The sequence below is a fragment of the Eurytemora carolleeae genome, unplaced genomic scaffold (genome assembly GCF_000591075.1).
Source record: "Eurytemora carolleeae unplaced genomic scaffold, Eaff_2.0 scaffold483, whole genome shotgun sequence".
NCBI classification, from domain to species: domain Eukaryota; kingdom Metazoa; phylum Arthropoda; class Copepoda; order Calanoida; family Temoridae; genus Eurytemora; species Eurytemora carolleeae.
In genome coordinates this window covers 131,107-159,054 of record NW_019396384.1, presented here as the reverse complement: position 1 = coordinate 159,054, position 27,948 = coordinate 131,107, and the positions used below count along the sequence as shown (strand labels likewise).

The following is a 27,948-nucleotide window of genomic DNA, read 5'->3' as shown; positions in this document are numbered from 1 at the left end:
CCCCCCCCCCCGCCAATTTTTATTTAATGTCAAGTAAAATTAATTAAATAAATTCATAAAAGAATATTAACTCAGGTTTACAACTGAGCAGAAAATGACTAAACCTGAACAACATTTAATTCACCTTAAACATTTTATCGGGCGAGAATTCCAGATATATCTCGTTATGTTCCGGGGTAACTCCTTCGATGTTGTATTCGTTAAAGAAGTTCTCCTACGACATTTCTAATTGTACGTATCGAATTAAGCTTATTTTGAATTAACTAATGTTTTTTTCTCTATAAGATGTGTTACTTAAATTTGGATTTGTGATTTATTATGTTCAGTAGGAACTATTTAATTTTTAACGTATCAAATCAAATCATTAGGTGTAGGGATTGCTTTAGGTTTATCAGCCCGGATCCACATAAATCTACTACAGCTTATCTAATTAAAATATTGGTTCTTTTACAAAATTTTAACATGCGTATTATTATTGTGTAAAGAACGCTTTAAATATTATGATTTGTATAAAACATCCTCAACCAGTTCATTATTTTTTTTTTAGGAATAGTCACTTGTCTTTAATTTTAAGATCTAAGTTATTATCTATAATGCTAAGTAGCTTATTAGAACTGCATAAGAGAAATAAACGGTGATCAATTAGTCAAAAAATCAAGAGATTAATCATTTAAACCGATTTCTCGGGGAAAAAACTAAGAAAAGTACATATACAATGTTCCTGATCGATTTCTCCCCAAACAGCCGGACCTCCAACAACATTATTCAATTCCGACATTATGAGATACATCTTGTCTAAATGTATTAAATCTATTTATTAATTTGTAAACCTTTAAATACAAATGTATCAATAGGTTTTACATCAATTTACAAATTGATTGAAAAGTGATTAAATGCAATTAATCAATCGCATGACTGACCAACATCAACAAATTCAAATGATCAATAAAACACACCATCTTTTCATTCAACATACTATTAAGTAATAAAGAATTCAGTAACGATTTTATCACGTAAAACTCTACCTACGGTTAATCGCATCACACAAGTCTTTGCTATTTTCGCAATCGAAGAAATAATCGCATAGAACTTCCGAATGCAGTGGTACTCCGCCATTTTTCCACGAAACTTCATTTTTCTGAAACAGTGAAATCGGAAAAATGAAAAATGCTTTAATATATTACTTTTCCTCTCGGCCTCTCTCTTCAACTATCCTCTTTGCATCTTCACGTAAATGAAAATCCTTCATCTCTGAAACAATTTTAAGAGACTTTGTGTTAATGTTTTCAAGGCTAAGTCCACATTTGACTGCAAAGTCTAAAATTTCTTTGGTGTTTTCCCTGTTCACAGACAAGCACTGGTTGCAGGCTATACGGAGAACACTACTATCATTGTTTAAAGCTGCATACGCCCATCTAGTAATCATTTTCTCTTATTTTAGGATTAGAATACCTTCGATTTGATCTGACCTCATTAAGCCTTTTATTAGATTTGACATTTTTAGAGGGTAAATGAAATTCAGCCTAAATTGAAAGAAATCTTTAACAACTTAACCAAAAAAAGAGAATATGTTTTTCCTGAGTTTTTCGAGGGAATCAATGTCCACGATGAAGTCCCGAGCTACCTCTAGTCTGTCTTCCCTAGTATCTTGACTCCAGTACTTGACTAATCCTTCCTTATCTCCGGATCCAGAGCAGAACCGTCCTAGCAGAGCTCTAGCAGGAGCAGATCCTTCACTAGCCATCACTTCAACCTTCTTCTTTAACGTTTCATTCTAAATAATTGTTTATTATTAGATCTGCGGGGTTATTATCAGTCCTTCCCACTATTTTTACCTTTTCTCATGGTCTTTCTTAATCATTATTCATTACCCCTAAGTTGATTCCAAATAGATCAGAAGACAATTTTTTTTACTTAAACCGTGACTTCAGAGCTCAGCCGGTTTTTTGGTTAGCTGATAGCTACTCAACGCAGCATTGAGCAACTTTCACCAATTAGAGGCGTGAACCCTAATTTAAAAGCTTATAAAGTGGATATCGAGCTCAGTCGCTGAAGTTCAGCGCTATCCAATAGAAAAGTTTTGCCCTCTGATCACATCAATATTTACCTGGAACAGATTAGATATTTTCTTGTATGAAATCCGCTGAGGTAAATTTGCAAATTGGAAATAAGTTTCAATATCTCCGGACTTGAGAAATATGTCTCGCAGAATTTGATCTGTTTTCAGAGTTTTTCTCGTCTCGACTGGTATTTCGTTGACATAAGTGAGCGCAGAATCCTTGTTGGTTGAGAACATCCTTATCAAAAGTCCAGTCAGAGGTCCCCTAGCAAGTAAAATCGGAGTTAGTTAATCTTTAGCATAACTTTAAATCATTTTGAATGAAGTAAACTATCTTTAAAAAAACAGGAAAACAATATCAAAACATTCGAGATTTTTGTTAAGATTTTAACAACCCTGGCTGCAACAAACACCCATATTTGAGAAACCTTTACCTGACGTTTTTAAACTTATGATTTTTAATCAATTCTCCAACTTCTGTTAGTTTGTCTTGTTGAAGAAGATGGTCCAATCCCGATCTTAAAACATCAGCGTTAGTCTCAACCTTTAGAAGCTGAATTAGTTCGTCAATATCGTTTGCTTGCATAGCCTTAGAAACCGGGGTGGCTGGGACCTCGGGAGAAACCGGAATAGTTTCAACTCTAATTTTCTTCACAGCGGGCTTGCTCGTTTCCTTAGCGGTGGTGGAAGAACTCTTAACAGTTCTCTCTCCTTCCAGATTTAGATCGGTTGTAACGAACGGAATCTGAAGTTGGCCGGCCTGTAGCGCTCTCGCTATTTCAGTTTTCAACTGCATGCTGGGAGCATGTCCTTCCTCCTAAACATTAAAGAATAATACTTTAGCAAAGTAAAACTCTAAAATCTCAATACATTTGTCTACGCTTTAATAGATCTCAAATAAACTAGCTTGGGAGACCAGCGTTTCCTGGAGACTAAGATTTTGCTAATAAAGTCAACCCGTTAAAACTCAACTTTTAAACTTTTAAACCAAACCAAGAGTTACAAAATCTAAATTTAGGACAAAATATGAGGTATTTTTGAAATTTAAATATCCGATGAATTACAAAATATATCTTTTTTTCATAAAAATTAAACCTTTTAAGATTTAATAATGATACCTGAATCTGCAGCCAGATATCATTGACCTTCTGAGCATTCTTAGACACAGCCTTAACCCAAGTTAGGTACATATAGTCACGGTCGCAGCCGAACAAGTTCTTTGTCAACCTGACCAAGTCCTCCAGGCAATCCAACTCTTTGTTCGTGACAAAGGTTTCCATAATGTTTGTCATGGATTTATGATTGTACATGAGCCCTGGAGTTTCAAGCATCTTCTTGGCCTGTGCCCGTCTCCCCTGTTGCAGGAAGACTTGGGTTAAATCGTACAGAGATTTCTCCTCTCCAATTACTTGAATTGAAAAGTCTATAATCTTTTGAAGATCATCAACATTCTCGTCTTGAACCAATCTGAACAAATCAAAAATAAAATTTATATTATCAAAGTCTCATTTTACCTTAGTCTCCACTCTTACAAATGTTTAACAAGAAATAAAATTGAAATTCTGTTTATTACAGGGGTGCATAATTTTAAGAGTGATTTTTGACGAAAAGGGAAAAAATGATTTTTTTCATCCATTAAGAACATTTTTGCCCCCAAAAAATATGATTTTTCCTAAATCCATTAGTTCCCAAGTTCAACGAAAAGACCTCTTTAACATAACTAACATCACTTCTATGGGGGGGGGGGGGGAAGGACTGTTCAGAATAAAGCCATCTGCATTATTACAAATTCTAATTAATGAATTCCTACCTCTTTGTCAAGTCCATTTTTGCTGGAAGACATTTGTGTTTATTACAAATTTGCTCGAAGGCAGAAACAGCTCCGGCAACATCATCACGAACCAGGTGAACCTTGACCAGGGGTCCGAACAGGAACAGTTTATACTTTCTTGAATCCTCCCTAAAGTATACAATTATTAAACTTCAAAGGCACTATATGGATATAATTTTCTTCGTTTAATAAATTGATTTAAACTCTAAAAAAACAAAAGTATCATCCCTACGATTTCTAGCATACAACTTAATCTGTTAATTTTAGAGGATCAAGAATATGGCCATTTTTAAGTGGTATACCTAGTCTCTTGAATCTTGTTGATGAGGTTGTTAAGGTTCTCTACATCTCCTGCCTCTACGTAGTGATTGATCAATTGCCTCAGGTTATCAATGGAGGACTTTATGAGTTTCTTTTCTGTCTTGGTTTCAAGGAGTTCTAAAACCTTCTCGTGCTCTCCCTGAGTAAATGAATAGAAATTTTTAATCTTATATAGGATTTTTGATATAGTGAGAAACAAAATGCCATAAATAATCATAATTATGAAATATTTTTGACTACCTTCTTGGCATAAGCTGTCATAATTTCCGTGTAAGTGCTGTAAAATGTATCTTTGGTATCCTCGTGGAAAACTTTCACAGCCTTTTCTAAATCGTTCGATCTAAATAAAATAGGTTTAGATTCTATTTCTATTCTTATTTTTAATATATTTGTAACTATTTCTTTTTTCGACTTATCACATTTATTTTAACAAATTTTGTCTATTACAAACTAATTTTCTAAATTTCAAACCAATTCAATTCATATAACAGTTTTCCTATTTATCACGTTTTTTCTATTTGTTACATTTTTCTATTTTTTAAATTTATTTCGATTTCCCATTTTTTCTCATTATTTTAAATTTTTTATTCTCTATTCCTTTTCTATTATTTCTTCCCATATTCTACTTTCATTCCTCTTGAATAATTCGTTTCTTTTCTTTTCTTCCATGTTAGTTTATATTCCTTCTTATCCATATTTTTCTCTTCTTTTATTCGAAATTTATCAATCCTGATTGTGTAATGTTAATTATGTTTACATATTTAAATAGATACCTGATAATAGACTGTATAAGATTGTTTCCTGTGACCGGATTCAAAAAGAATGCTTCTTCTCGTGCTTGTGCCTCCGCGAGCTCAGTGAGTGCAAGTTCGACCTTGTCGTTCTCAGCAAAGGCTTGTATCATCTAAAAAAGAAGATTTTATCGTGATCAGTCCGATGGAAGTTTTACGTCTGCTAAGAGTTCTTAGTTTTAACTGGGCTTCAGGGCATAAAATTATTTCTGGAAATTTTTATTTCTGAAGCAATTTATGTCAAAGAGGAGGAAGAAGGCAAAAGCAGCACCCGTATAGCCTCCATTCCGCAATTGACTCTCAAACATAGAGTCGCGGCACTGCGCTTAACCGTATCGCATCCGGTCCGCACCCATATGTCTTCAGGCAAAATGTCTTCACGTTTGCTTATTTTCTCATTAAAAAATAGTTTGTACATAATTGCTGATGTTGTTCTTCTCTAAAATGTTTTCTTAATGGTAAGGAGAAGTTCAATCTTCACCAGAAATAACGCAGTTTTGCGTGCAATTCGGTTTAAAATTATCTAAATCTATTTATATTTCTATCTAATTATCTAACTGATTTAGACAATTTTAAACCAAATCGCGCGCAAAACTGCGTTATCTATTTTGCTTGATTTCCCCATCTAAAGAGGCTACTATATACTTTTTAAATTATTAATATGGAACTTTGCATTATGTACAGTTCAAATAGCAAAATATGACTTGGTTATGATTATAATTTTAATTAATTTCTCTTAAATGTAATTAATGTGAATTTTAAAGTCTCGGGGTAAAAAGCGTTTCTGAGAAGTTTTCCAAATACTCTAATTGAATTAAGAGAACTTGCTGATCACCCACCTTATCCGCCAACTTTGGATTAAACGTATTCCTCTTGGCGAGGATATTCTTGATCTTGATCATCTCCTCTAGATCAGACGGGATATCAAAGTATCCAGTGTACATCCTACTCTCATTCACAGGGTTGGAGTATCCTGCATTCTTCATTGCTCTCTTGAGTTTATTTTTCCTAGATTCTAGGAAGGATTGTTCCTGCTCCGGAGTCCAGTAATCAGACTCAAAATCCAGCACTGCAGTCTCAAGCTTACCCTATATTATTGTTATTTTCAAAGTGTTGTTTTTCTTCTAATTATAGTTTAACCTACGATTCTTGTGATTTTTAGACGAACGGGAAAAACAGTTAATTTTAGTTTTTAACTAACGCCAGCAAACACAATCATTTATCATTTACATTGACATTTATTTAAAAATTGTTTTTAGGCTGTGAATTTTAAAAAGACGAGCAAGAAAGTTGATGAGTTTTGATCTTTTCTTTTTTACATGAGTCCAAAAGATCGCTCCTCAAATATTATTCTAAATGGTTATGCCATTGTGAGTCATTGTTTTAGTGTTCTCTTAAAACTAAGGACAAAAAATATTTAAAAAAATCTCCTTGTTGATACATTTTTTTAAACAAACTTGTTCACCTTAATATCCTGATCTTTGAAGGATTCAGCAAGGTTGTTTGCTACATCTTTCGGTATTCCTAGCTTGCAACTAATTATTTCATCAAGAACAGTGACCAGCTCTTCATGGGTTAGTTGAAGAAGAGCATTGTATAGTGTACTCATTTCCAGCGCATTTTCCTAAATATAAAGGAAATCTGAATCTACAAGAATTTTTTAAGGCCAAAAAGAACAAATAAGACATTTAAAAAAATGTGCATATTAGGCGACATCAAAATACTTTTATCTTTATCTAGAGGTATGTATAATTCTTTCCCTCGAATTCAAAGACCCAAGAAGACAGTAAGGGAAGGTAACGATTGTTACGGTGAAGGTTGGAAAGGAAAGAAAAAGGGAGGGAAAGAGAGAGGTTGAGATGGGAAGGGTAAGGTAAGGAAGGAAAGAGAAAGGTTGAGATGGGAAGGGTAAATTAAGGAAGGAAAGAGGAAGGTAGGGAAGAGAAGGGGAAGGTAAGGAACGTCGAGCAGAGAAATTCAGATCTACACATATCTAACTTACTCTTAACTTGGGAAGCATACGAGTTTGCAAGTTTTGAAAGGAAATCGAAAAAAATTCGCGAATGGAGTAAGGCTAAAAAAATTTAAAATATATAAACCCCTGCTTTAATCATTAACTTTCTCGAATAAAATTATAGTTAAGCAAAATTACACTTTCGCTAGACGCTTATGACCAAATAATCCACTTTTGCAGTTTTAGAAACAACTGGTTAGGGAAAAAAAAATGCAACACCTCAAAGTTAAAAAACAAATAACCACAAAAAAGATGAGAGTTGTAAGTCTGTAAGTGGGGAAGTCTGTAAGTAGGGAGTCTGTAAGTAGGAAAGTCTGTAAGTAGGAAAGTCTGTAAGTGGGGAAGTCTGTAAGTGGGGAAGTCTGTAAGTAGGGAAGTCTGTAAGTAGGGAAGTCTGTAAGTAGGGAAGTCTGTAAGTGGGGAAGTCTGTAAGTGGGGAAGTCTGTAAGTAGGGAAGTCTGTAAGTAGGGAAGTCTGTAAGTAGGGAAGTCTATATTTTCACCACTAACCTTGAGTTTAGTTTTAGATACGAAGAGAATAGAGATGAAATCATCAAGACTATTGCTTCTTCTGTAGCTATGAACTAGAGCTCTATTCCAGAATCCAGGGATAACTTGGTCAATCTTACTATTCAACATAAATCCAACGCACGCCTAAACAAGTTATTGCTTTCAATTCTTGTAAAAAATCTATATTGACTTTTTTGGAAAAATTTAAAAACAAATAAGTTTGCAAAAAACTGAATAATCTGTCCGCGAGTAAATCAAGTATTAACAAAATGAACCAAACTGAACCAACCAACAAACCCACAAAGTCAATTTCTTTCAACATTCCAGATAAACTTTTAACTTGCTCTGAACCAACTCTTTACCCTGGTTCTTATTTCTAACTCATAACCAATTCTTAACCAACTCCCAACTCTTAACCAACGCTTAACCAAACCAACGCTTCACCAAAGCTTCACCAACGCTTTACCAACGCTTTACCAACGCTTTACCAACGCTTTACCAACGCTTTACCAACGCTTTACCAACGCTTTACCAACGCTTTACCAACGCTTCTCCAACGCTTCTCCAACGCTTCTCCAACACTTCTCCAATGCTTAACCAACTCGTTACCAACTCGTTACCAACTCGTTACCAACTCGTTACCAACTCGTTACCAACTCGTTACCAACTCGTTACCAACTCGTTACCAACTCATTACCAACTCGTTAACAACTCGTTAACAACTCTTTACCAACTCTTTACCAACTCTTTGCCAACTCTTTACCAACTCTTTACCAACTCTTTACCAACTCTTAATCAACTCTTAATCAACTTGTAGCCAACACATAGCCAACTCTTAGCCAACTCTTAGCCAACTTCAAACAAACTCTTAATCAACTCTTAAACAACTCTTAACCAAATTTTAACCAATTCTTAACCAATTCTTTACCTACCAAATCTTAAACAATTCTTAACCAACTATAAACCCGCTCAAACCATCTCGTAACCAGCTCGTGACCATCTATAAACCAACTATTATCCATCTCTAAACCATCTGTAAACCATCTCTAAACCATCTTTAAACCACCTGTAAGCCATCTGTAAACCATCTGTAAACCATCTCTAAACCATCACTAAACCATCACTAAACCATTTCTAAACCACCTCTAAACCATCACTTAACCATCTCTAGACCATTTTTAACAAATTGTAACTCAAACTAAAACAGACCGTAAACCAAATCACAATCCAAAGGAATTTGTCACAAACTCAAATTTTCTAATCCCAATATCTTTAAAGCAAGATTTTGTAAATTGATATTTCAAACTCAGATTATTTCATTGATTAATTCATAGTTAAGGTCTACGGCATTACGTTGGAAAGATAAAGATAAAAGAAATAGAAAATCAGAGTTTGTGGCAAAGACTCAATTCCTTTATCTACGATACCTTCAAATATCTAGGATCAGCTCTGTTGAGAAGTTCTGCGATAATATTGTTGTTTAGCTGTGTATAACTAATCATAGGAACTTCGCGCTTTAACTGAAATAAACATAGAACATTTAAACCCTTTAAATATTTGAATTTCACTTTAAATCAAAATCATCGAACTTGACAATATTTAGTAATAACCAAATCTTGCTTTAAATAAAGTAGCACCTGATGGATTAAGTTTCCAGGAAGTTGAGAATCCAGATCTAGATTTCTACTGATGAGATCTCTGCTCACTCCTCCAGTATCAACTCTCAATCCTAGCTCCCTCATAGATTCCAGTACACCTTGTACCTCCTCATTGGTCTTGTTATTCATCTAAAATAAGTATATTATACTTCTAGTATGTATTAACTGCTAGGGGTTCATTTCATTTGTTGCAGATCCGTCGTGTGTGTTGCAATGTAATCGGATCCAGGTTTCCTCGAGTCAATTTAACACTCAAATTGATTTTCATTGGGCGCGGGGGATGATAACATTTAGTGTTTTGACGTTTGAAGTAGAACAAATCTATGTACTAAGAAACCAACCTGTCTGTAGATAAATCTATGTTCAAAGAAACTGACCTGTCTGTAGATAAATTTATGTACAAAGAAACTAACCTGTCTATAGATAAATCTATGTACTAAGAAACTGACCTGTCTGTTGATAAATTTATGTACAAAGAAACTAACCTGTCTATAGATGAATCTATGTACTAAGAAGCTGGCCTGTCTGTTGATAAATTTATGTACAAAGAAACTAACCTGTCTATAGATAAATCTATGTACTAAGAAACTGACCTGTCTGTTGATAAATTTATGTACAAAGAAACTAACCTGTCTATAGATGAATCTATGTACTAAGAAGCTGGCCTGTCTGTTGATAAATCTATGTACAAAAAACTGACCTGTCTGTGGATAAATTTATGTACCAAGAAACTGGCCTGTCTGCGGATAAATCTATGTACCAAGAAACTGACCTGTCTGCGGATAAATCTATGTACTAAGAAACAAACCTGTCTGGGGAAAAAATCTATGTACAAAGAGACTGGCCTGTCTGTGGATAAATGTATGTACTAAGAAACAAAACTGTCTCTGGATAAATCTATGTACAAAGAAACTGGCCTGTCTGCGGAAAAAAATCTATGTAAGAAAAAACCAACCTGTCTGTAGATAAATATATGTAAGAAGAATCTAACCTGTCTGCGGATAAATCTATGTACAAAGAAGCTAACATGTCTGCGGATAAATATATGTACCAAGAAACCAACCTGTCTGTAGATAAATACATGTACCAAGAAACCAACCTGTCTGTAGATAAATATATGTAAGAAGAATCTAACCTGTCTGTAGATAAATCTATGTACGAAGAATCTAACCTGTCTGCGGATAAATCTTGTATCAAACTTAGAGAAAGATTCAGTTCCAATCTTCTCCTTTAGATCTTTTCCGAGAGCCCTAATACGTTGAACGTATCCCTTCTCTAGACACTCGCTTATATACAAGGTTAGGATTTCAGTATATCCTTTTTCTACCATCCTAGAAAGATTTTACTTTAAAATCGTATTAGATAAAGGGATTGTAGGAGTAACGCATACCCGTTCCAAGGGACTGTTCAAAAATAGCTCCAATAATATTTCATGAACTCACCCAGCAAGATATTCAGCACAAATCTCCGGCGATATCCCCGAGTTGGCAAGAGGTCTGGCGAGGAATATTCCATGGTTTGCGTTCATCACAGACTGCCCCTCGGAGCTCGGGATCTTGAACTCGTAGAAAATAGAGAATGCAAGATCTACATTTCCCGCCAAAATTAGTTGTGGTAGAGCTGTTCTCATCTCCTGACCAACAGCAGATATTTAAATTCAAGTTTCAGATTACGAATCGCAAAACTTCATAACAAACATTTTTTTTTTCAATAAAAACTGAATCTATTCTTAATTGGATTCTTCAAAGCTTCTTTTACCAATTTGGAGTACCCATTGCCCATGGAACATTTCTGAATATTGATCGAAGTTGGAATCCCTTTGAAATCGAGGCCAACAAAAATTATGCGTTTAGAACAAATATGGTATGAATGTTTAAAAATACTGTTCCAAACAATGATGATATGAATGTTAGAAATACTGTTCCTGAAAGTATCCAGTTTTCTTAGGAACCCTTGGAACAAGCCCTTTAGCCTGTTCCGCCATACCGTTCTCACACAGGGCAATAATTACCTGGAAAGTTTATAGTTAACAGATAAATCCATAATAATTGAAGGGTCGTATCGTTTGCACTAACGTTCATTCGGACTAACGTTTTATTTGAGGGTTAGGTTAGGTTAAGACAATTTCTGGGCCGAGCGCTGCGGCCAGGACAGGCTAGGGGGCCGGGCGCTGCGGCCACAAGTGTTACTGATCAGCTGACTTTAGTGCAAAAGTACGTTAGTTCAATCGAACATTTGTGCAAACGATATAGCATCAATAATTTTAGTCCCTTCCATTCTGATACGAATCAGAGGATCCAAATCAAAATAAATAATATAATCTGCGTTTAATAGTTGATTTATTCTTCCCCCATCTAAACAAATCAGCTTTCGATAGTTTTTATTGAAAAATGTTACCTTAAAATAATCCCCGGCATCCAACTGTACATCCTTGTTTACAGCTTCTACAAGAAACTCTTCAACCTGAAATATGAAAATCACATTAAATCCAATTTGCTGTCGTAAGATTATAAAAATAAACAGATTTGACCAGATAAAAAAGATATAAAATTAAGAACTTAAACTAGAAACGAATCGTTGCGGAGTAGACGTAAGAAATAATTAAAAGATTTAAAAACACCAATTCAACTCTAACCCGAGGGAAAAATATTTAGCTAATTGCTTACACGAGGGAAAGGTCTGGTAAAGTTTTAGTTTATTTAACGGTAAAAAAGCAGTTTACTTACACTCTCCCAGTCTCTTGCTTTGGCCATTGAAGTTAGAATAACAGTATAGGTCTCCGCACCTGGCAGCAGTCCTGAGTTCTCCATCACCTAGTTAAAGGAATGTGGACTGATATCTATAATTCTTCACTACCGCAACACTTCAGAAATACGCTTTATCCTTAATTGCTAACTTATGAATATATTATAATAGCGCATAGATAGAATGCTTAACGTGAACATCTAAAAGAAAACGAGTAATTTTTGTGAACGAGTTATCAAATGAAAAGATAAAATTTCCAAGTTTTACTCTCCTTAAATCTAAGAATCAATTTTGAAAATATCAAAATTTTTAACCAACTAAAATTTAAAAGCAAATGAAGAGTGAATTAAATCAAAAAGCTAAAAAAAGGAATTTAGAATTCAGTAGTAAAAATGAGACCTGGAGGGTTTCCATGACGGACTCCTTGTCCCTGTTTATACAGTGGCCCATGAGTAAGGAGTGAAAAACATTTTCATTTATCGCCATCTCCTCCTCCTTCATGTGTTCCAGTATAGTGGTGGCTCCGGTAATATTACCCTCCAAACAATACATCCCTAAATTAAATAATAAATTCTCAGCAAACATTTAAATCAAAAAAGTTTCAAAACTATAAATGTAAATTTTCTTTGGATAAATTATACATTCCAAAGAATGTAGACACAGAATTTCTTCTGGATACATTTAATGGCTCCATCTTTCAGTCCAGATTGATAAAATAAAGATGAAAACAGGGGGAAATAAAAAATAGTTTGTTTTTACTCGGGGAATCAATGAAAACTAGCTGTATTAAACACAGGGTAGTGTGTTTGTGTGTGTAGCAAGGGGGGGGGGAAGAGCCTTCAGTTTTTTACCAATAAGATGCTGAAATGTAACACGGTTAGGTATAACTCCACCCTCTTCCATTTCAGCAAGAAACTCGGATCCATTCACAAGGTTTTCATTCTCAAGATGAATCTGAATTGTTTAAAAGGTACTATTTATTCAATGTTTTAACTTTAAAACCATGTAATCTCAAACAACCAATAAATCAAAGACTTATTAAGTAAATCAATCCATCATTCTATATATTCGAAATCAATCAACCAACCAATCAATCAATTAATGGCTATTCAATATCTATTCATACCTTTAATATAATGTTGTAGTGACTGACATCAAGTTTGAGATAAGACTTGACCAGAGGGATCATCACCTCCACTCTTTTTGTCCTTTTTCACGACGATATTTTAACATGAATCCAAATATACACATATTTTTGCTTTTTAAACGTTAGAGGACATTTTGTTTTGACGGTATTTGAAAAAATTTCTCTTTTAAGTTTTAAGGTTGCATTTAGGATAGCACAATTTGATCTCAACAAAAATTTACATAAAAATCATTTTTAAAATTATTATCTGTGAAACTGAAGTGAAAAGCAGAATAAACCCAATTCTTTTTTAGCTTTAAATAATATCGTTCCTTTGTTCTTTAGTTTCTTCTACTAATGATTTTCCACACGCTTTCAATAGAAGCTGAGCTTGTGTACTAGTGATAAACCGAGACCTTTTCTAAAATTCACATGGATTAAAGATTTAGAAGCAGACATTTATAAAATATATATATATAATTTCTCACCACAGTATTAATTATATAATCAAGTTCAGCTGGATGAACTCGTCCAAACCTTCTCATCTCATTATCAAGCTTATACAATAATCTACATATAAGCAGAATATTAATAAAAAATGTTTTCAAGTTCTTAAATATATAAAATTGATCTTTATCACCTGTCAAGGTTCTCCTCTGCCGCAGATTTAGTTGCTAGTTCAGGTTCAACTTTGTCCTCCTCCTTAAAAATACATTTTATTACAGAGAATTCCTAACTCTCAATTTTTACAATTTTTATCATCACTGTTTAAAAATCATTGCTCCCCACAAGTTAAATATGAGTTTTGCTTTACTAGAAGAAAGGGTTTGTAATCAAAAAAAAAATTAACTCCTGCGTGTTGCGAGTTCATCGTCAAAACATGCGAACAATCTACCACCAATAATTTTAAAAATCCAAACAATAAAAATATATAACTTTATATTTCTTTCCTTTTCCTTTTTGCTTAGATTTGAAGAAAATATTCCCAAAACCTCTATTTTTGGAGGTTTTTAGACATTTCCTCCACAAACACAAACACTGGATTTTCTTCCTTAGATTTTATAAATAAATAATCACTTACCTACTTTCCTGCTGTATGGCGGAAAGTTGTGCACCTGCTTGAAACTGCAATACTTGTATGAAATTTGTTTGAAATCTCACCTGAATAACTTGTGCTTGGATATTTGTTGTGGGAGTTGTGACCAAACATCTAACATTGGTTTGATTCACTTTAACAGCGATGGGTCTGAACAGAACTTAATCAATATTTAATAACCAATGCACTTATAGACAATTCTAAATTTTAACTTCGTCGTTGTTAGTAATTTCTAACATTTTTATCTTTGTCAGTGAAATTTCTAACATTAAAATTTTACAGCAAATGAAAACGAAAATTCAGATATTCATGAGGTTTTGTATAAAATGTGTACCTTGGAATTGCGATAAGAGATCCTCTAGTAACTCTGTTTATCCTTGGAAGTACTCTCCCAATTCTGCACCCCAGACTAGCCATTTTAATTCTTTTTTCTGGAATATGAAAAAAAGTTATTTATGTTTAATCTAAAAAAGTTCACAATTTGGCTAAATCATCCATAAAATCGTTGAAAAATAAATTGATTGAATTAATGAAATAAGAATTACATTATTACGATTATCAAATTAATTTTTGCACTACACTGATTAGTGCAGAGGGTTCTGTTAATACTCTTTAAATGCAGTAGTAAACAAAGTATGTAAATAAAGATATCGTATTTTAATGCTCAACTTAGTGTTTATCTCTTCTCCTTGTTAGTTCCTCTATGTTGACCTCTACCCCCACTACCCTGGGAGGAGGATGTGCCTCCCCTAGAAGGCTGGGCGGGAGCAGACGCCTGAGTGCCCCAGGTCTTATTCCCAATACTCCCAGAGGAAGAAGACTGAGAGCGGAACTGTCCTTTTCCTCCAGGTCCTGGTTGACCGTCCCGATAAGCAGCTTTCAGAGCCTTTCTCTCACTTTCTTCCTTTTCATACTGCGCGGCCAATTCCGGGTTAGGTTCACTCATATTTGGCAGTTCACTGAAGAGCATACAGAATTCTCCTATCTTGAAAAAGTCTCCAACCTTAGTTGTGTATACAGTTAGGCATGCCTTGAACATACCTGTGTATGCTCGAGTAACACGGAGTATATCTCCGGATTGAAGTATTTTACCTGGTTCATTCCACAGGGAGAGATTAACCATCCCTGTTCTGTCAGCAATCTTTACAGTCCGGACTTCTTGGTTATCCTTTACAGTGTTTGGTCTACCAATATCCAAACTAATCACTTGTAGAGTTAAGTTGTTCATTCCGGGTTTCAAATCCTTGATTAATGTTACGTTGGCGGCTGCGCCCGACATTTTGGCTTGATAAGCGTCAACTTAATTATAAAATCACTGAAAATCTACCAAATGAAGTGACGAATTGACGAGAAAATCCCAGCTTGGAACTAACTACCCCGACATTATTATCTTATCTAATTCATCTGAAACATTCTTATTAGAATCAGAGGTAAATACACTGAGAACTTACATATTTATAAAGTACGCCAATCTACATTTATCACAACCATTTTTTCACATAACGGGCAATATTTGAATATTGTCCAATTTTGAGGTAAAGTATAAAACTAAAGGAAACAAATTTGAGCTTACACAATGGTCACTGCATAGATTTAAGTTTCACAAATTCTGAATTTCAAAATATTTAAATGTTTTTAAGAAAAATGTATCTGTAGTATAAATAGATTTAACTGAAAATAACTGGTAAAAATTGTTACTGTAAGTGAAAAGCGTGAGTGAAGCAAAACATCTGAATGGATCTTTCACTTTACTCCTTTTTTCTCATATATTTCGCCTGAATTTTCTCGCGGATAAAGAGACCCTTCACAATTCTCCGCCAGTTATCAAGGATTCGTTTTTCACGTTTCTCAGCATCCCTTTCAGCCTAAAAACAAACCAAAATAAGCAGATTTGAAAATTTTCAAACTATTCTCTTCTTCTGGCCTTCAAGCTATTTTTTTTAGCTTCAGCCTTTCATTTCTGAATAGATTTCAGTTAAATTTTAAGATTTAAAATTAAAAAGGAAAGATTTAACTGACATAAATTTCAGTGTATCGACTTATAAAACCCCCAAGATTTTTTTCTTTTCAAATCAAAATCGTAGTCCCTCAAGTTTCAGCACATAAATTGACGGGAATGGATCCTAGTAGAGTCCATAAAATCATTTCTTGTCCAATACCTTATTCTCCTGTTCTTGGTTCCAAGCATCCATGACGATGTCAGCAAACTCTTCGCAAATCACGTATCCGTCGTATATCGGGTGACAACCTCCTTCACAAATTACATTGGCGTAAGTGAAACTGGAGTACCAATTTTAATTTCTTTGTGGTTCCATACAAAGTCGGGTCGGTATTTTAAATTGAGTTGTTGAAACTTGTGAAGTGTTTAAGGAGACTGTAGGCGAAATTTTAAGAAACCCTCCTTGCAAAGAGGGTAATGCTTAATTTACAACGGTACCCTTTGAACCTTTGACTGTTCATCAAGTACAGTGAGCTCCATGTGTAAATCTCTCGAATAGTGGTTGAATTGCTGTAAAAACCGATCAAAGCGGCGTACGGCGTGACTGTGAACTCAACACCGCAAACTTATTTGGCGATTTTTTGGAGTGAAAAGCTGTTTTTAAAAAAATCGGAAGTAAATTTTTAAAAAGTAACAATTGTTATTTCTTCAATAGGTTGCAAACAAAGTGTTAACCAATTAAACCCGTTTTAGTAGACTGATAAGGATATGTCTGAGATCCTTGATCAGTCATAAGGTTTACAGGGGTACTGTTGTGAATCGGACAAACCACTCTACAAATGAAGGGTCACTTGAAATTACGCCCACAGTAAAAATATTGAATAATGGGGAGAGATTATTACCTGAAAAGTCCCAACCCATCATGGCAGGGGCAGCGTCAATGTTTAACTTTCTGAGTACGCGTGTCATACCATTGATAGGGATATGTACGCAACCCTACAATAAAATAAAAAACATAAATAAAATTATCTACATTTTTCATTAACGTGGGCCAAAGTAGTAATGAAAGAATGAAAGAAAACACTTATGTCTAGAGAAAGAGGAAACTCTCTTGACAAGAAAAAATACTACTAATAAAAAATTTAATAGGTTTTTGATGTAAATTCTGATAGAAAAGAGTGTTTCAGAATATACCTAAAAACATTTGACTTCTATGTCATCAAGATAGATATATTTGGGAGTAGTTACGAATATTTAAAACAAGATTTTATGATTATGATAATAATTTCGAGATTTAATATTCAGAAATAATCATCCTAAACCTCTCACTTTAGGCAGCACGTTGGAAGCTAAATAAAATATATACGCCTCAGAGGAAAATAAGTCCTACCTTTGGTAACATCCAAGGTTTAAATAGTTCTACGTTTCCATATTCGTTCCTTGGAACCTTCCCATTAACAGCAGGAGGAGGAATATATAATTCAGTTTGCCATCTTCCAAACACCTCCAGGGGTTCATCCTTCACCATAGAACCTAGTTCATACATTGCTTTAACCATCTTCAATCGACGGAATGCCCAGGTGACCGATGAGATGTATCGTATGCTTAAAATGAAGAATGAAACAAATATTTACCGGTCATCCTATCCCACTTTGGTCTCGCCTTCACAATATTATAGGGATCCTCTCCTAGTCTTACAGTTCTACCCTCCTTCAACCAGGAGGTTCGACCCTAAAATTACTTTTCATGGAGAAAAAAATTGTTAATTTTTCTATTAGTATTTTAAAATGCATTGTGCCTTAACTTCAAATTACATTTCGTTGAGGCATGTTTTGAATCAAGCTATCACTACCTGTAGAGTATGTACGCATTCTCGGGCGTAAACAGGTTCCGACTTCATCCATCCAATTGGAGGTGCGTCAGGTGGGTAGATAGCCTCAAACTTCAAGAGATGACGCTTCAGAACGTACAAAGGATGACTTTTGAAACCACTGCAACAATATTTCATGAGATTAAAATATTAAACATATATAGTGTTTCTATTTGCATATTGGTGATGTTGTACTAAAACAAAACAAAATATAGAATTATGGGGAGACGAGGACATCATACAGTTAAAAAGAAACACTTACATGTTTCCCACTTCAAACATTTTTGTAAAAATTTAACTGCAGTGAAACAGATTAATTGTATTTAAAACCCTAAATAAAATACAGGGTGTACCACATCAAATTAGACCGCGTCAATGGGTCTAAATTTTGATTTGGGGGAAAAATCAGAAAATTTAAGAAGAATGAATCATTTTGAAAGATTTGATTAGGCGAATAGAATTTTTTTTTTTTTGAAAATGCTAGATTTTTCGATTATTATAAGCGTACGATAGCGTTAAAGATTAAGGAGGAAGTCTTATATGATATGGGACAGATATGATATGATCTAACAAGAAGAGTTTTGTGCAGACATATGTAAATATCATGTCCTCCTTTTGGCTATAATTTCGTCCCGTGCCGAGAAAACCATACTTTTCAAAAATTCCATAACGCTGTACATGTCAAACTACACCTACAGGAAATTTAAAACCAAAACTATTTTTTAATAAATGATGAAGATCGCACTGAAAACCCGGATGTAGGCAAGAATTGAATAAAGAATGCCTAAAGTGAGGCCTGTAAAGTATGATTGGATTTGATTTTATAAAATGGCTTTACCTAACCGTAGTCGGCATAGGAGCTTCTTCCGCAGTCTTGATCAACTCCATATCCTCTTTAGAATCCTTTAAAAACATTTAAATGAGTTAGAATAATTCAATTAGAATATTTGGTCTCATGTTGCTTGTATCTGGATAATCAAGACCGTTCAAAATATTACCTTTCTGTCTTTTTTATCAAAAGCTCCGATAACAGCGCTGATCCATTTTTCATCATGCCTGATCTTTCGGGTTGTGGTCATGTAGTTACTTCCGTACCTTCTAGTCACGTCCTGAAAAAAACCTTTGATATAACCTGGGAATTGATAATACATTTTACTTAAGTGAAATAGATCAAATTTAATATTTAATTTTCGACAGACATTTAAGTTAAAAAAAATAAATTTTTCCTTTACAGAAAATTTAAATTTTTAAAATTGAGTTTTCAGTAAATATATTTAATAAAATAAAACACGTTGCGTACTGACGTTGTACCTTCATGTTTCCCATGTTGTCGATCGAAACTATATAGTAGAGGGGTTTGCTCAGCTTAGATTCAATATCAGGAGGAGAGTTGATCCGACCCGTCTCCAGGTCCACACAAACCCACTTTTTATCCGTCTCCAGGTACACTTCTGACCAGTAGTGAAACTTGGGATTTGTAATCTTTGTACTTTTTGATCCTTTACCAGTAGAGGGTCCTGCGCTTCCTTCAGACTTTTGTTTCCTGCTTCCACTCGGCTTTTCTTGAACATCCTCTTCTTCTACTTTAGTTGGATATTTCTTATTTATCTTTCTTATCATTTCTTCTTCTCTTTCGTTAGAAGAAGCGGACTTTGAATTTGAAGGCTTTTGTGTTGAGGATTTTCGTTTTGAAGCTTCGGCTAGTTTGGCGCTAATTGACCTTGAGCAAGAACGATTTGACTTTTGAGAGATTTTCGCACTTAATGATTTTTTCGCGGGTTTCTCCTCAAAATCTTCTTCTCCTTCGGAATCTGAAGCTGCTCTTTTAGACTTTTTTGATTTTGACTTCTCTTTTTTATCTTCCTTGACAGGTTCAGGGATGGGATCAGGTTTCACAGGTTTCGTAGCATTTTCAGCTGGAGGTTTGAGCGGTGTAATATCAAAGTTGAGAACTATCCTTGTATTAAACCCAAGTGCTCGACATACAAGGACGAATGTTGTAACGAGTTCCAAAGGTTCCATTGCAAGGAATGTTTCGAGTACATTTCGTTGACGATCCCGAAAGGGTCTAGATGTACCGCTAAATTTGGTTTTATTTACAGGAATCAGATCACGCAGCCAGCGAACTAAACAAAGAGATATGATTTAAAAAATTCAAAAACTTAGGTTTTCATTTAGTTCTGAAACCTACCTAGGGATGATAGTTTAGTAAGGTTAAAATCCTGAGGTGAGTGGGTGTGCGCAGAAGGAATGAGTGAAAGAGCAGATCCATAAAGTAGGTCGTCAGTCAAGGCAAGGTTCAGGTAACGAAGGTGTGCAACTTCAATATTTCAATAAAGCTAGAAATAATACTTAAACTTATAAAATTTTAACAATAAAGACGATACTGTTTCAAAGACTAACATTCCTTTTTGCTTTATTGAGATAAACCTAATGAGACGAAATGTGCTTGATGAAGTAATATCTGAGTTTCTCGACGAACTTTAGCCATCTCACGTTTCAAGAACGCAGATACATCAAACCCTTTCTTCTTCTTTCTTCTGTAAATAGAATCATTGGATTACATAAGTAAAGTTAAAGGGAGAGACCAGCGATGTAACATCTATCTATCTATTATGACTCCCCAATAACGCGAATAACCCTTCCCAGCAAACCACAGCCTCCTTCCGGAGTGCGTGAGTCACAGAGTTAGCAGAACATATTTGAACTGAGAATCCAGTATTGTAGAGAAAACTTTAGGATTCATTTGATATCAATGAGACATTTTACGGAGTACAATTCTTAAATGAGAGCGTAGTCGTTTGTAATATTTTACCAGTTGTTTTAGCCAGCAGACGAAACGTTTTTATTACAATTCTTAACTAACATTGACAAAATATGTGACAAATACTATTCTACAAACTAGTTGCATGTATAACAAACAGGCTGTGAAAAAAAATGAACTTTAATCATTAAAAATAAGTTAATAAAATTCTTTTTAAATCTCGCAGGTTTATGCAAAATCTTTCAGCTAGGGTCGCTTGTTGGAGGTTTTTCTACAATATTGCACTTTCAGCTCAAATATGTAACACAGCCGGTCTCTCCCTTTAAATCAGATAAAAAAGAGATGATATTTTTAGTTTTTAAATACAATCGTTTGATTACTTAAACCTGTCAAGATAAAATGAGCTAGGTTGAGCCTAGATAATAAACTAGATTCGAAAAATCGGAAATCAGCATATTTCGTTTTATATAATTTTAAGAAAATATTAAACTTGTGAAATGAGCTTTTACCTTGCTTTATCAGGTAGATCAATGTTAATTTGTATGGATTGTGTTGGTAAAATATGTTCTTTTGCCTCTTCTTTCTCTTCATCTTCATCCTCCTCGCTGTAGTTCTCAACCCCCTCACCCCGTGCTGAAAACAAAACATCATTTAAACCATGAAAAATCATACATAAACTAAGAATATTCATTACCATTTTTGAAGAAAAGAATGGGATAGCCTAAATGCATGAAGTAGTTTAAAATAATTCAACATTTTTTAGAATGAGGAACATAAGTTAGATCACTGGAATTTAAGGAAGACTTTTTAGTCAGAGAGAAATGAGCAAAACATATCCAGCCACTAAGGATAGAGAAGTTAGCTGGGCCTGACAACATTTTTATCAAAATAATTCTTATTTCTGAATATTAAGACATCCTGAAGTGAAACATGACCTGTTTTCCTCATCTATTATAAATTCGGCTTGACTGTCTGTTTGTTTGTTTGTATCCAATAAACGTCAAAACGGCTGAACCGATCGGGTTCAATTTTTTTGTGGGACCTCACGTGACCCCAGGGAAGGTTTATGAATGATCAAAATTTAAAAAAATTGTGTTTAAAATTTTTTTATTTTTGCAAAGTTTTGAAAATGCTGGGGGGGCTTCAGATCCTCCCTTATCTTATATACGACAATGCCCGCAAAAAAAATTCCGCCCCGAAGTAGCACGTCTTTGAGAAATTGAATCTTATAATTTCAAAGTCTGGGATTAAGTACTTTTTACAGAAAAGTTTATTCAGATAGGGAAAAAACTTTAGAATTTGCAAATTTGTAAAGTTATTTTGCAAAAAGTGTGCAAAATTATCTTCCAACTTGGGTAATTGATAAAATTTTAATATATGTTGAGCCAAAAAAGGTTGAAATCCATTCAGAAACATTTTGCCGTTTTTCCTTCGCTGTGAGGCTGAAATGCCCGTGGAATTTTTTGTATTATAAAAAAAAATCTATTTTTTCAGCCCAAGTTCCCTCAAAAAATGTCAGCCCATTTAGTTTAGCCGTGTTACCAGCTATAGCTATCATGTATACAAATAAATATATATGAGCGAAGAGCTTTATTATATAGATGGGCATAATTCATAACCCGGGTGTCAAACGAAACATGACAGTAGCAAGACAAGAAGGTCGTCTTTGATCTTTGAAATATTTTGTTGTAATTTATTCGTAAATAAAATACCTCTAAACCTGGCAATTCCAAAATGTTGTCTGCCATTTTGTGCTTTTAATATTACCGTTGAAATAAAAAATGTTATACAGGTTTTAACAATTTAACAATTCTAAATATCTCCGGTAATATTGACAGCAAAAAAAGCGGACATGATTCTGGAATTGCCAGGACTTGGAGAATTTTGTGATTATTGTATCAAGAAGTAGGGTGACGACTAAATTGTCATGTTTCGTAGGAAACTCTGTATATTAGAGTGACCTACGTTAATTTTGACATGACTAGTTTAAACTATGAACAATTATAGGGGATGTACTGTATTGGACATGATAAAACTGCGGATTTTTAAGAGAAATGAAATAAAATGTTATTTGAAATTTTGTTGTGAAATCTATGGAAAGGAGACCGAGCACATTTTCTAATAGCAGGCCTAATTTTTAAGTTTTAAACGGCATTTTATTAAAAAAATATACAGAAAATGATCAGAATCTACATTCTATAATTTACGAGACTAAAATGGTTCCTAGTTAGGTTCTGCGCTAAAGCTATAAGAGTTTGACTAGACTGTGCATCATCTCCCTCACCGGTCTAAACAATTACATCTTATAAGTATTAAGTATGTTCCTAGAATACAAATATCGGTGTCGTGCGTCAGTTCATCTCCCCCTGTTGTTCAAACCATTTCAACACAATATTAGACATCAAAATCAATGTTATGACACTTCTGGATGTTTTTTTTATGTATTTTAATTGGAAAAACACATTAAAAGATTTCAGCCTCTTCCATTGATATAGATTATTTGATATTTGGAAGGAAAACGATAATTTTTTGCATTTACCCCTAACATGCATTTAAGAACTAAATGCGCGTATTTAATAAACTACAAACTATGAAGTAACTAATAAACTTATAAATTTTGATGTTTTATAATAGCATTTTCATGTCTAACTGTGTATGTAGAAATGGTTAATGGGAAGGTGAACCCACGCAATTCGCAACCTTAGTGATAATATCTATCTATGATAGCACAAACTATCCTAGAATAATGAGTTTACAATGTGTATCTTTACATANTCACGGAGAAAGGGAGGTAGAGAGTTTTCATGGAGGTAAACCAAGTAAGCTTTTAAAGTATTGTAGACTTTTTAACAATGCGTCATCCATTATGCTTTACTAAAATTGAAAATAAAAACTGGCCAAAAAGTAATATCATTATAATTAAATTGTGATCAAATCTGGTCGGGTGATAAAAATGTATCAATTACCTTTTCTTCCTCCATACTTGAACTTCTGCTTTCTACCTTTACTCTACCTGAAAAACAAAACCAAGTTTAAACTTAAAACACGCACAAAAATAAGAAATAAATAATAATTAAATGTGAAAAAGGTCAGGTTCTCGAACTATTTTTTTCTGCGGGTCTCTCATACGAGGATATACGATTATTGATCTGAAAGTTTCCCCATCTTGAGAAACCCATATTTAATTGCGTATTAAAGAGTTATTGATTTAAAATGAACTCGCTTTTCAGATAATGATAATGTCTTGCAATTGAATAGCTTCTATCTAAGTATCCATGTTTATTGTTTGTCAAATTGTATTTTATTATCAAATATTAATATTTTATATCGTAAACCCGTTCTAAGAACAAAAAGACTAACCTGCCAGATTTCTTTCCTTTCTCCTTTCTCTCTCATCTTCATCACTAGAAGATCCAGAATCTGAGAGCTGTAAACTACTCTTAGGTTCAATTCTGCTTCCAGCTTTTAATCTACCACCAAGTTTTGGTTTTAACCCTGTTAAAGGTTTCAAGCTGCCCATAGGTTTCAAGAAGTTTCCAGATTTCAGACTTGTTTGTGTACCCTTGTAGTAGTCAGTCATCATAGCCTCCTGTTCCATCCTCTCTTCAGTCTCCGATATTTCATCCTCGGAACTAGGATCCTCCACTTTAACCTCTTCCTTCTTCAGTTCAGCCTCGAAATCAGACTCAGCGTCGCTGTCTTCATTCATCATCTCTTTAAGCTTTATTTTGGCCTTTTTTAACTTTGGATCCTCATTCTCATCCTCGCTAGAGACCTCCTTGTCGAAGTATTTAATCGACTTTGTAGATCGGGCACTGCGTCTTTTGGAGGCCATCATTGAAGATCTAAACAATTTAAACATTGAAAGCATAATTAGGAAAATAATTTGAAGATTCCATTATTAAACCGAGGAACAATCAAAAACGGAGATTTTCTATAGATGGATACTGGATAGAGCCGAGAACTAGGGGTGAGCACAAAAAAAATTATTTTTTATCGATGATTTGTGGTTAACTATTCCCATTTAAGTAATTTGATTTTCCTGTCAGCAATTACCATCCTTTCTTTAAATAATCTGCTTCCTTCCATATTAAGTATTTCTTTTGTCAAATAATGTTTTTCACAACATATTAATCGACCTATTTTTTGCAACCCATTCTCCTTTTTTTATTTTTTTTGTGAAACCCTGCATTATCATTTCATTAATACCGTACCTAAATTTTTCCCCTCCCTTTTCTTAATGACAAATTCAGGTTGAGTCTGACTTTGAAAATAAAATAAAAAATTGTTTACATTATTTTAAAACTACAATTTTAACTATTCTGCTTTGTGGCTGTATTCTATAAAAAAGGTTTTAAAATTATTCAAAATTAACAGATCGTACCATATTTTGTATGTAAATATCAAATTGAATTTAATGGATTTGATATATTTAAATGTTTACGATTATAAATAATAAATTTGTATAACTTGATAATGATATTATAAATCCTGATTAGATAAATTATCATCAATATGAAGATATGTTATCTGCATGAATATCATGAATAGCTTAGTTTTCACAAATCTATCAGATTATATAGTAAACTCAAACTCCTGTGAATTTTTTAATCGATTTAATTTGGTTTTATATATTTAATTTTGTTGGGTTATAATTGTCAGAAGGGGACTTCTATAAATCAATCCTAAATCCTGAAAATTTCATTTCAAGAAACGTAATGTTAAAACTAATAAACATTCATGTTCAAGGCTTTTCTTCTTACCGCAACATATTTATGTATTTGGCTTGTCTGTACGTCTATTCGTATAAAATAAGTGTCAAAACTACTGAATTGATCAGGTCCAAATATAAACCATGAAAGGTTATGGCCGGTCAGAACGTGAAAATTTCACCTCCAAGAAAATTTAAATTTTACTATTTTTAGGAAATCCACCAACGATAAAAAAGAAGAATCTGTTGTTTTTTAGCTAAAGCTTTAAATTTTACTGGAAAATGAGGCGTCTTAAAATCTTAAAAGCACAATTTTAAGTAATATGTCTTTAAACTGCTTATTTAAAGGGTTTCTTTTTCAGCTTAGTTTAACTTGGAATGAATTCATTGTTAAATAATTTTCTAGGTGGTGAAAATATCTTTTGATCAGAACAGAATCTGAACAAGAAGAACTTGGTTCCATTTAAAGTTGTAAATGTATATTTAAACATCAGTGCTCACATTAGGCTCAAAAAATAGCTCCATCTCGATAAGTCTAACAAAAGGAAAACTTAAAACGAATAAAACAAAAATAGTAATTTTAATCATGTGAACAACATTTGTAAATTTCTAATATTATTTTCAGATTTCACAAAAGTTATCAGAATGTGGGAAAATTACCGATAAGATCGACAAAATGTCTACAATCCCCAATAAAATGAAACCTAGTACGCAGAATTAGAAAAACCGGATTTAGAAACCGTTCGATTTCCAGAATACCAATCAAGTTGGCCTCAACTTATTGTGATAAAGTGAGATAAGAAATAAAACTTTTCAGCCCTAGATAAGGAAAACGGATTGGAACAATTAATTTTAAAGAAGAATTGTAACTTTCTTATATATGTAATGAATAAAAAGTAACCAAACAAAAAGATGCAATATTAAATAAAAGCTGCGCAGAAGGAGATGATTCCCCCTTTCAATAAATACTCTGTAGTGCAGAGTCGAGTGGGAGGATAATTTATTTCTTTTAACTTTTTTTTATTAATCACTCTCCTAATCGATTATTTCTAAAATTATTAAGAAAAAGATTTAAATAATTGTAAAAACCGCCCAATTTACCCATTCTCCAACATTTACGCCAGGGTGTATTTGAAATAATAATAAAAATCTGTTTCTGTTTCCCCCAGCAGAGGGAGGTTAGGTTACTTAACGTCCCTTGGGAAAATTTAAGTAAAATAACCACCTGTTTTGCGAAGTTTTCGGGGAAAAAAATTCGCGCATTCTCATCTCAAAAGACGATACACTTTGTTAACTACTTTTTCGGGAAATTAAAAATTTTGCTTTACCACAGGTTCTCTCGACCCCTCATCAAATCAAATCAAATCAAATCAAATCATATTAGTAGGGATGGCTTAAGGCTCCTAAATGTAGGTTTGAGTTTCAAGTCTTGCCCACATCATGGGTTTTCAGCCCGATTTCTAACAATGTTTTAAAATTCTTAATGAAGATTACATTTCTAATAAGTTTACGAACTCTGGTTGAGTATTCAGAAACCCGTTTTTATGTTAAGTCAGGTATTGCTTTAACTTAACTTAACTTTTACGTAGTTGTAAATAATCATAAATGTAGAATGTTTTGCTATTAAAAGGTGTTCCAAGATAAAATAGAGGGCTATCAAAAGTTGATTTAAAGATCTGCGAAACGTTATTTTCATATTTTCATATTTTTAATATTTTTTTTAAATTGAAGTTGGAAAGTTTTAAAATGAAGAGTTTAGATCCTTATCAGTATGAAATATTTGTCATCTACAGTTGCAACTTGTTATGTATGTGTTGATTTACCCCCGCCCCCCTCTTTTCAAAACACTTTGATCTAGGGTTACCCACAAAGGACGAGACTCAGAGACGACTGTACGGAATTTATTCAGTCTGTTTCCTAATTTTTAAGATTCCTTGAACTTCTTTCTTTCTTTTTTAAATCATTTATTAAGCCATTAAAAGAATATACTCAAGAAAGAAGACTTAATTAAACCTTAGATGTCATATTTTACGAGTTTCAGATCGTCTTTACAGTATCATCCTTTGTGGGTAACCCTGTACAGTTAAACTTTATTCTTAAAAAAGGAAAGATTTTAAAAAATAAATATTTCAGTTTTCTCACCAATATTTCAAGAAGATTGAAAAAAAATGTCGTCATATTTATGTTTCGCATAATTAGAAAAAAAAACTTTAACATGTATCTTATTCCAACAGTTTAAATAAAAAACTTAAAGCGATAAACTTATAAACTAAAATTCCATAACTGGATTAATCAGAGGCAAGGAATTTTGTTAAAGATGTTATTGTTGTTTACAAACAAATATAATCTTTAAATTTTGCAAACTTTTTTATACTTTCGACATCAACATTCAACAATCTTTCTAAAAAATATATTTTTTTAAATATATGTTTTCTTTAAATATAATTCTGTACGACCGCAATTAAGCTGGGCTCCGGTCAAACAAGATAACAGCCCCCTCAGAGGATCCAAATC

The 27,948-nt window shown here is 33.6% G+C and overlaps 5 protein-coding genes across 5 annotated transcripts in view; all 5 read right to left on the bottom strand.

Annotated features, from left to right (window-relative positions):
* Positions 1-1,193, bottom strand: part of LOC111702161 (checkpoint protein HUS1) — a gene marked incomplete in the record, with an annotated part of 4,706 nt that extends 3,513 nt beyond the window's left edge. Inside the window, 2 exon segments of the mRNA XM_023473748.1 lie at positions 720-795; positions 1,026-1,193. Coding sequence (XP_023329516.1) covers positions 720-795; positions 1,026-1,134 — 185 coding nt within the window.
* LOC111702159 (leucine-rich PPR motif-containing protein, mitochondrial) lies at positions 1,134-14,581 on the bottom strand. The gene is made up of 27 exons (XM_023473746.1): positions 14,485-14,581; positions 14,216-14,300; positions 13,695-13,756; positions 13,543-13,624; positions 13,387-13,475; positions 13,055-13,136; positions 12,780-12,882; positions 12,328-12,482; positions 11,910-11,996; positions 11,581-11,646; positions 11,108-11,194; positions 10,626-10,816; positions 10,355-10,514; positions 9,163-9,312; positions 8,953-9,045; positions 7,526-7,669; positions 6,468-6,626; positions 5,842-6,090; positions 4,985-5,115; positions 4,452-4,551; positions 4,193-4,350; positions 3,870-4,019; positions 3,178-3,526; positions 2,494-2,876; positions 2,108-2,324; positions 1,578-1,774; positions 1,134-1,415 (listed from the first exon to the last, which is right to left on the bottom strand). Exons 1-27 carry the CDS (start codon positions 14,565-14,567, stop codon positions 1,181-1,183), a joined length of 4,047 nt encoding a protein of 1,348 aa, XP_023329514.1. The 5' UTR covers positions 14,568-14,581; the 3' UTR covers positions 1,134-1,180.
* Positions 14,576-15,551, bottom strand: LOC111702162 (SOSS complex subunit B1-B). Its single transcript, XM_023473750.1, has one exon. The coding sequence runs from the start codon at positions 15,427-15,429 to the stop codon at positions 14,827-14,829; it is 603 nt and encodes a 200-aa protein (XP_023329518.1). The 5' UTR covers positions 15,430-15,551; the 3' UTR covers positions 14,576-14,826.
* Positions 15,552-15,553: 2 nt separating this feature from the next.
* LOC111702160 (DNA repair protein complementing XP-C cells homolog) lies at positions 15,554-21,356 on the bottom strand (the record flags this gene model as incomplete). Its single annotated transcript, XM_023473747.1, is given in 12 exon segments — positions 15,554-16,015; positions 16,310-16,401; positions 16,992-17,085; positions 17,480-17,622; positions 17,724-17,820; positions 17,942-18,080; positions 18,798-18,862; positions 18,958-19,068; positions 19,271-20,085; positions 20,151-20,279; positions 20,390-20,499; positions 21,233-21,356. Coding segments are annotated over 11 exon segments (1,863 nt in total). The 3' UTR covers positions 15,554-15,898.
* Positions 21,357-22,857: 1,501 nt separating this feature from the next.
* Positions 22,858-27,948, bottom strand: part of LOC111702158 (uncharacterized) — a 9,398-nt gene continuing 4,307 nt past the window's right edge. The window contains exons 2-4 of the mRNA XM_023473745.1: positions 24,084-24,568; positions 23,690-23,736; positions 22,858-23,011 (exon numbers count right to left, since the gene is read on the bottom strand). Coding sequence (XP_023329513.1) covers positions 22,913-23,011; positions 23,690-23,736; positions 24,084-24,561 — 624 coding nt within the window. The 5' untranslated portion in view covers positions 24,562-24,568 and the 3' untranslated portion in view covers positions 22,858-22,912. The remainder of the gene's footprint in view (positions 23,012-23,689; positions 23,737-24,083; positions 24,569-27,948) is intronic.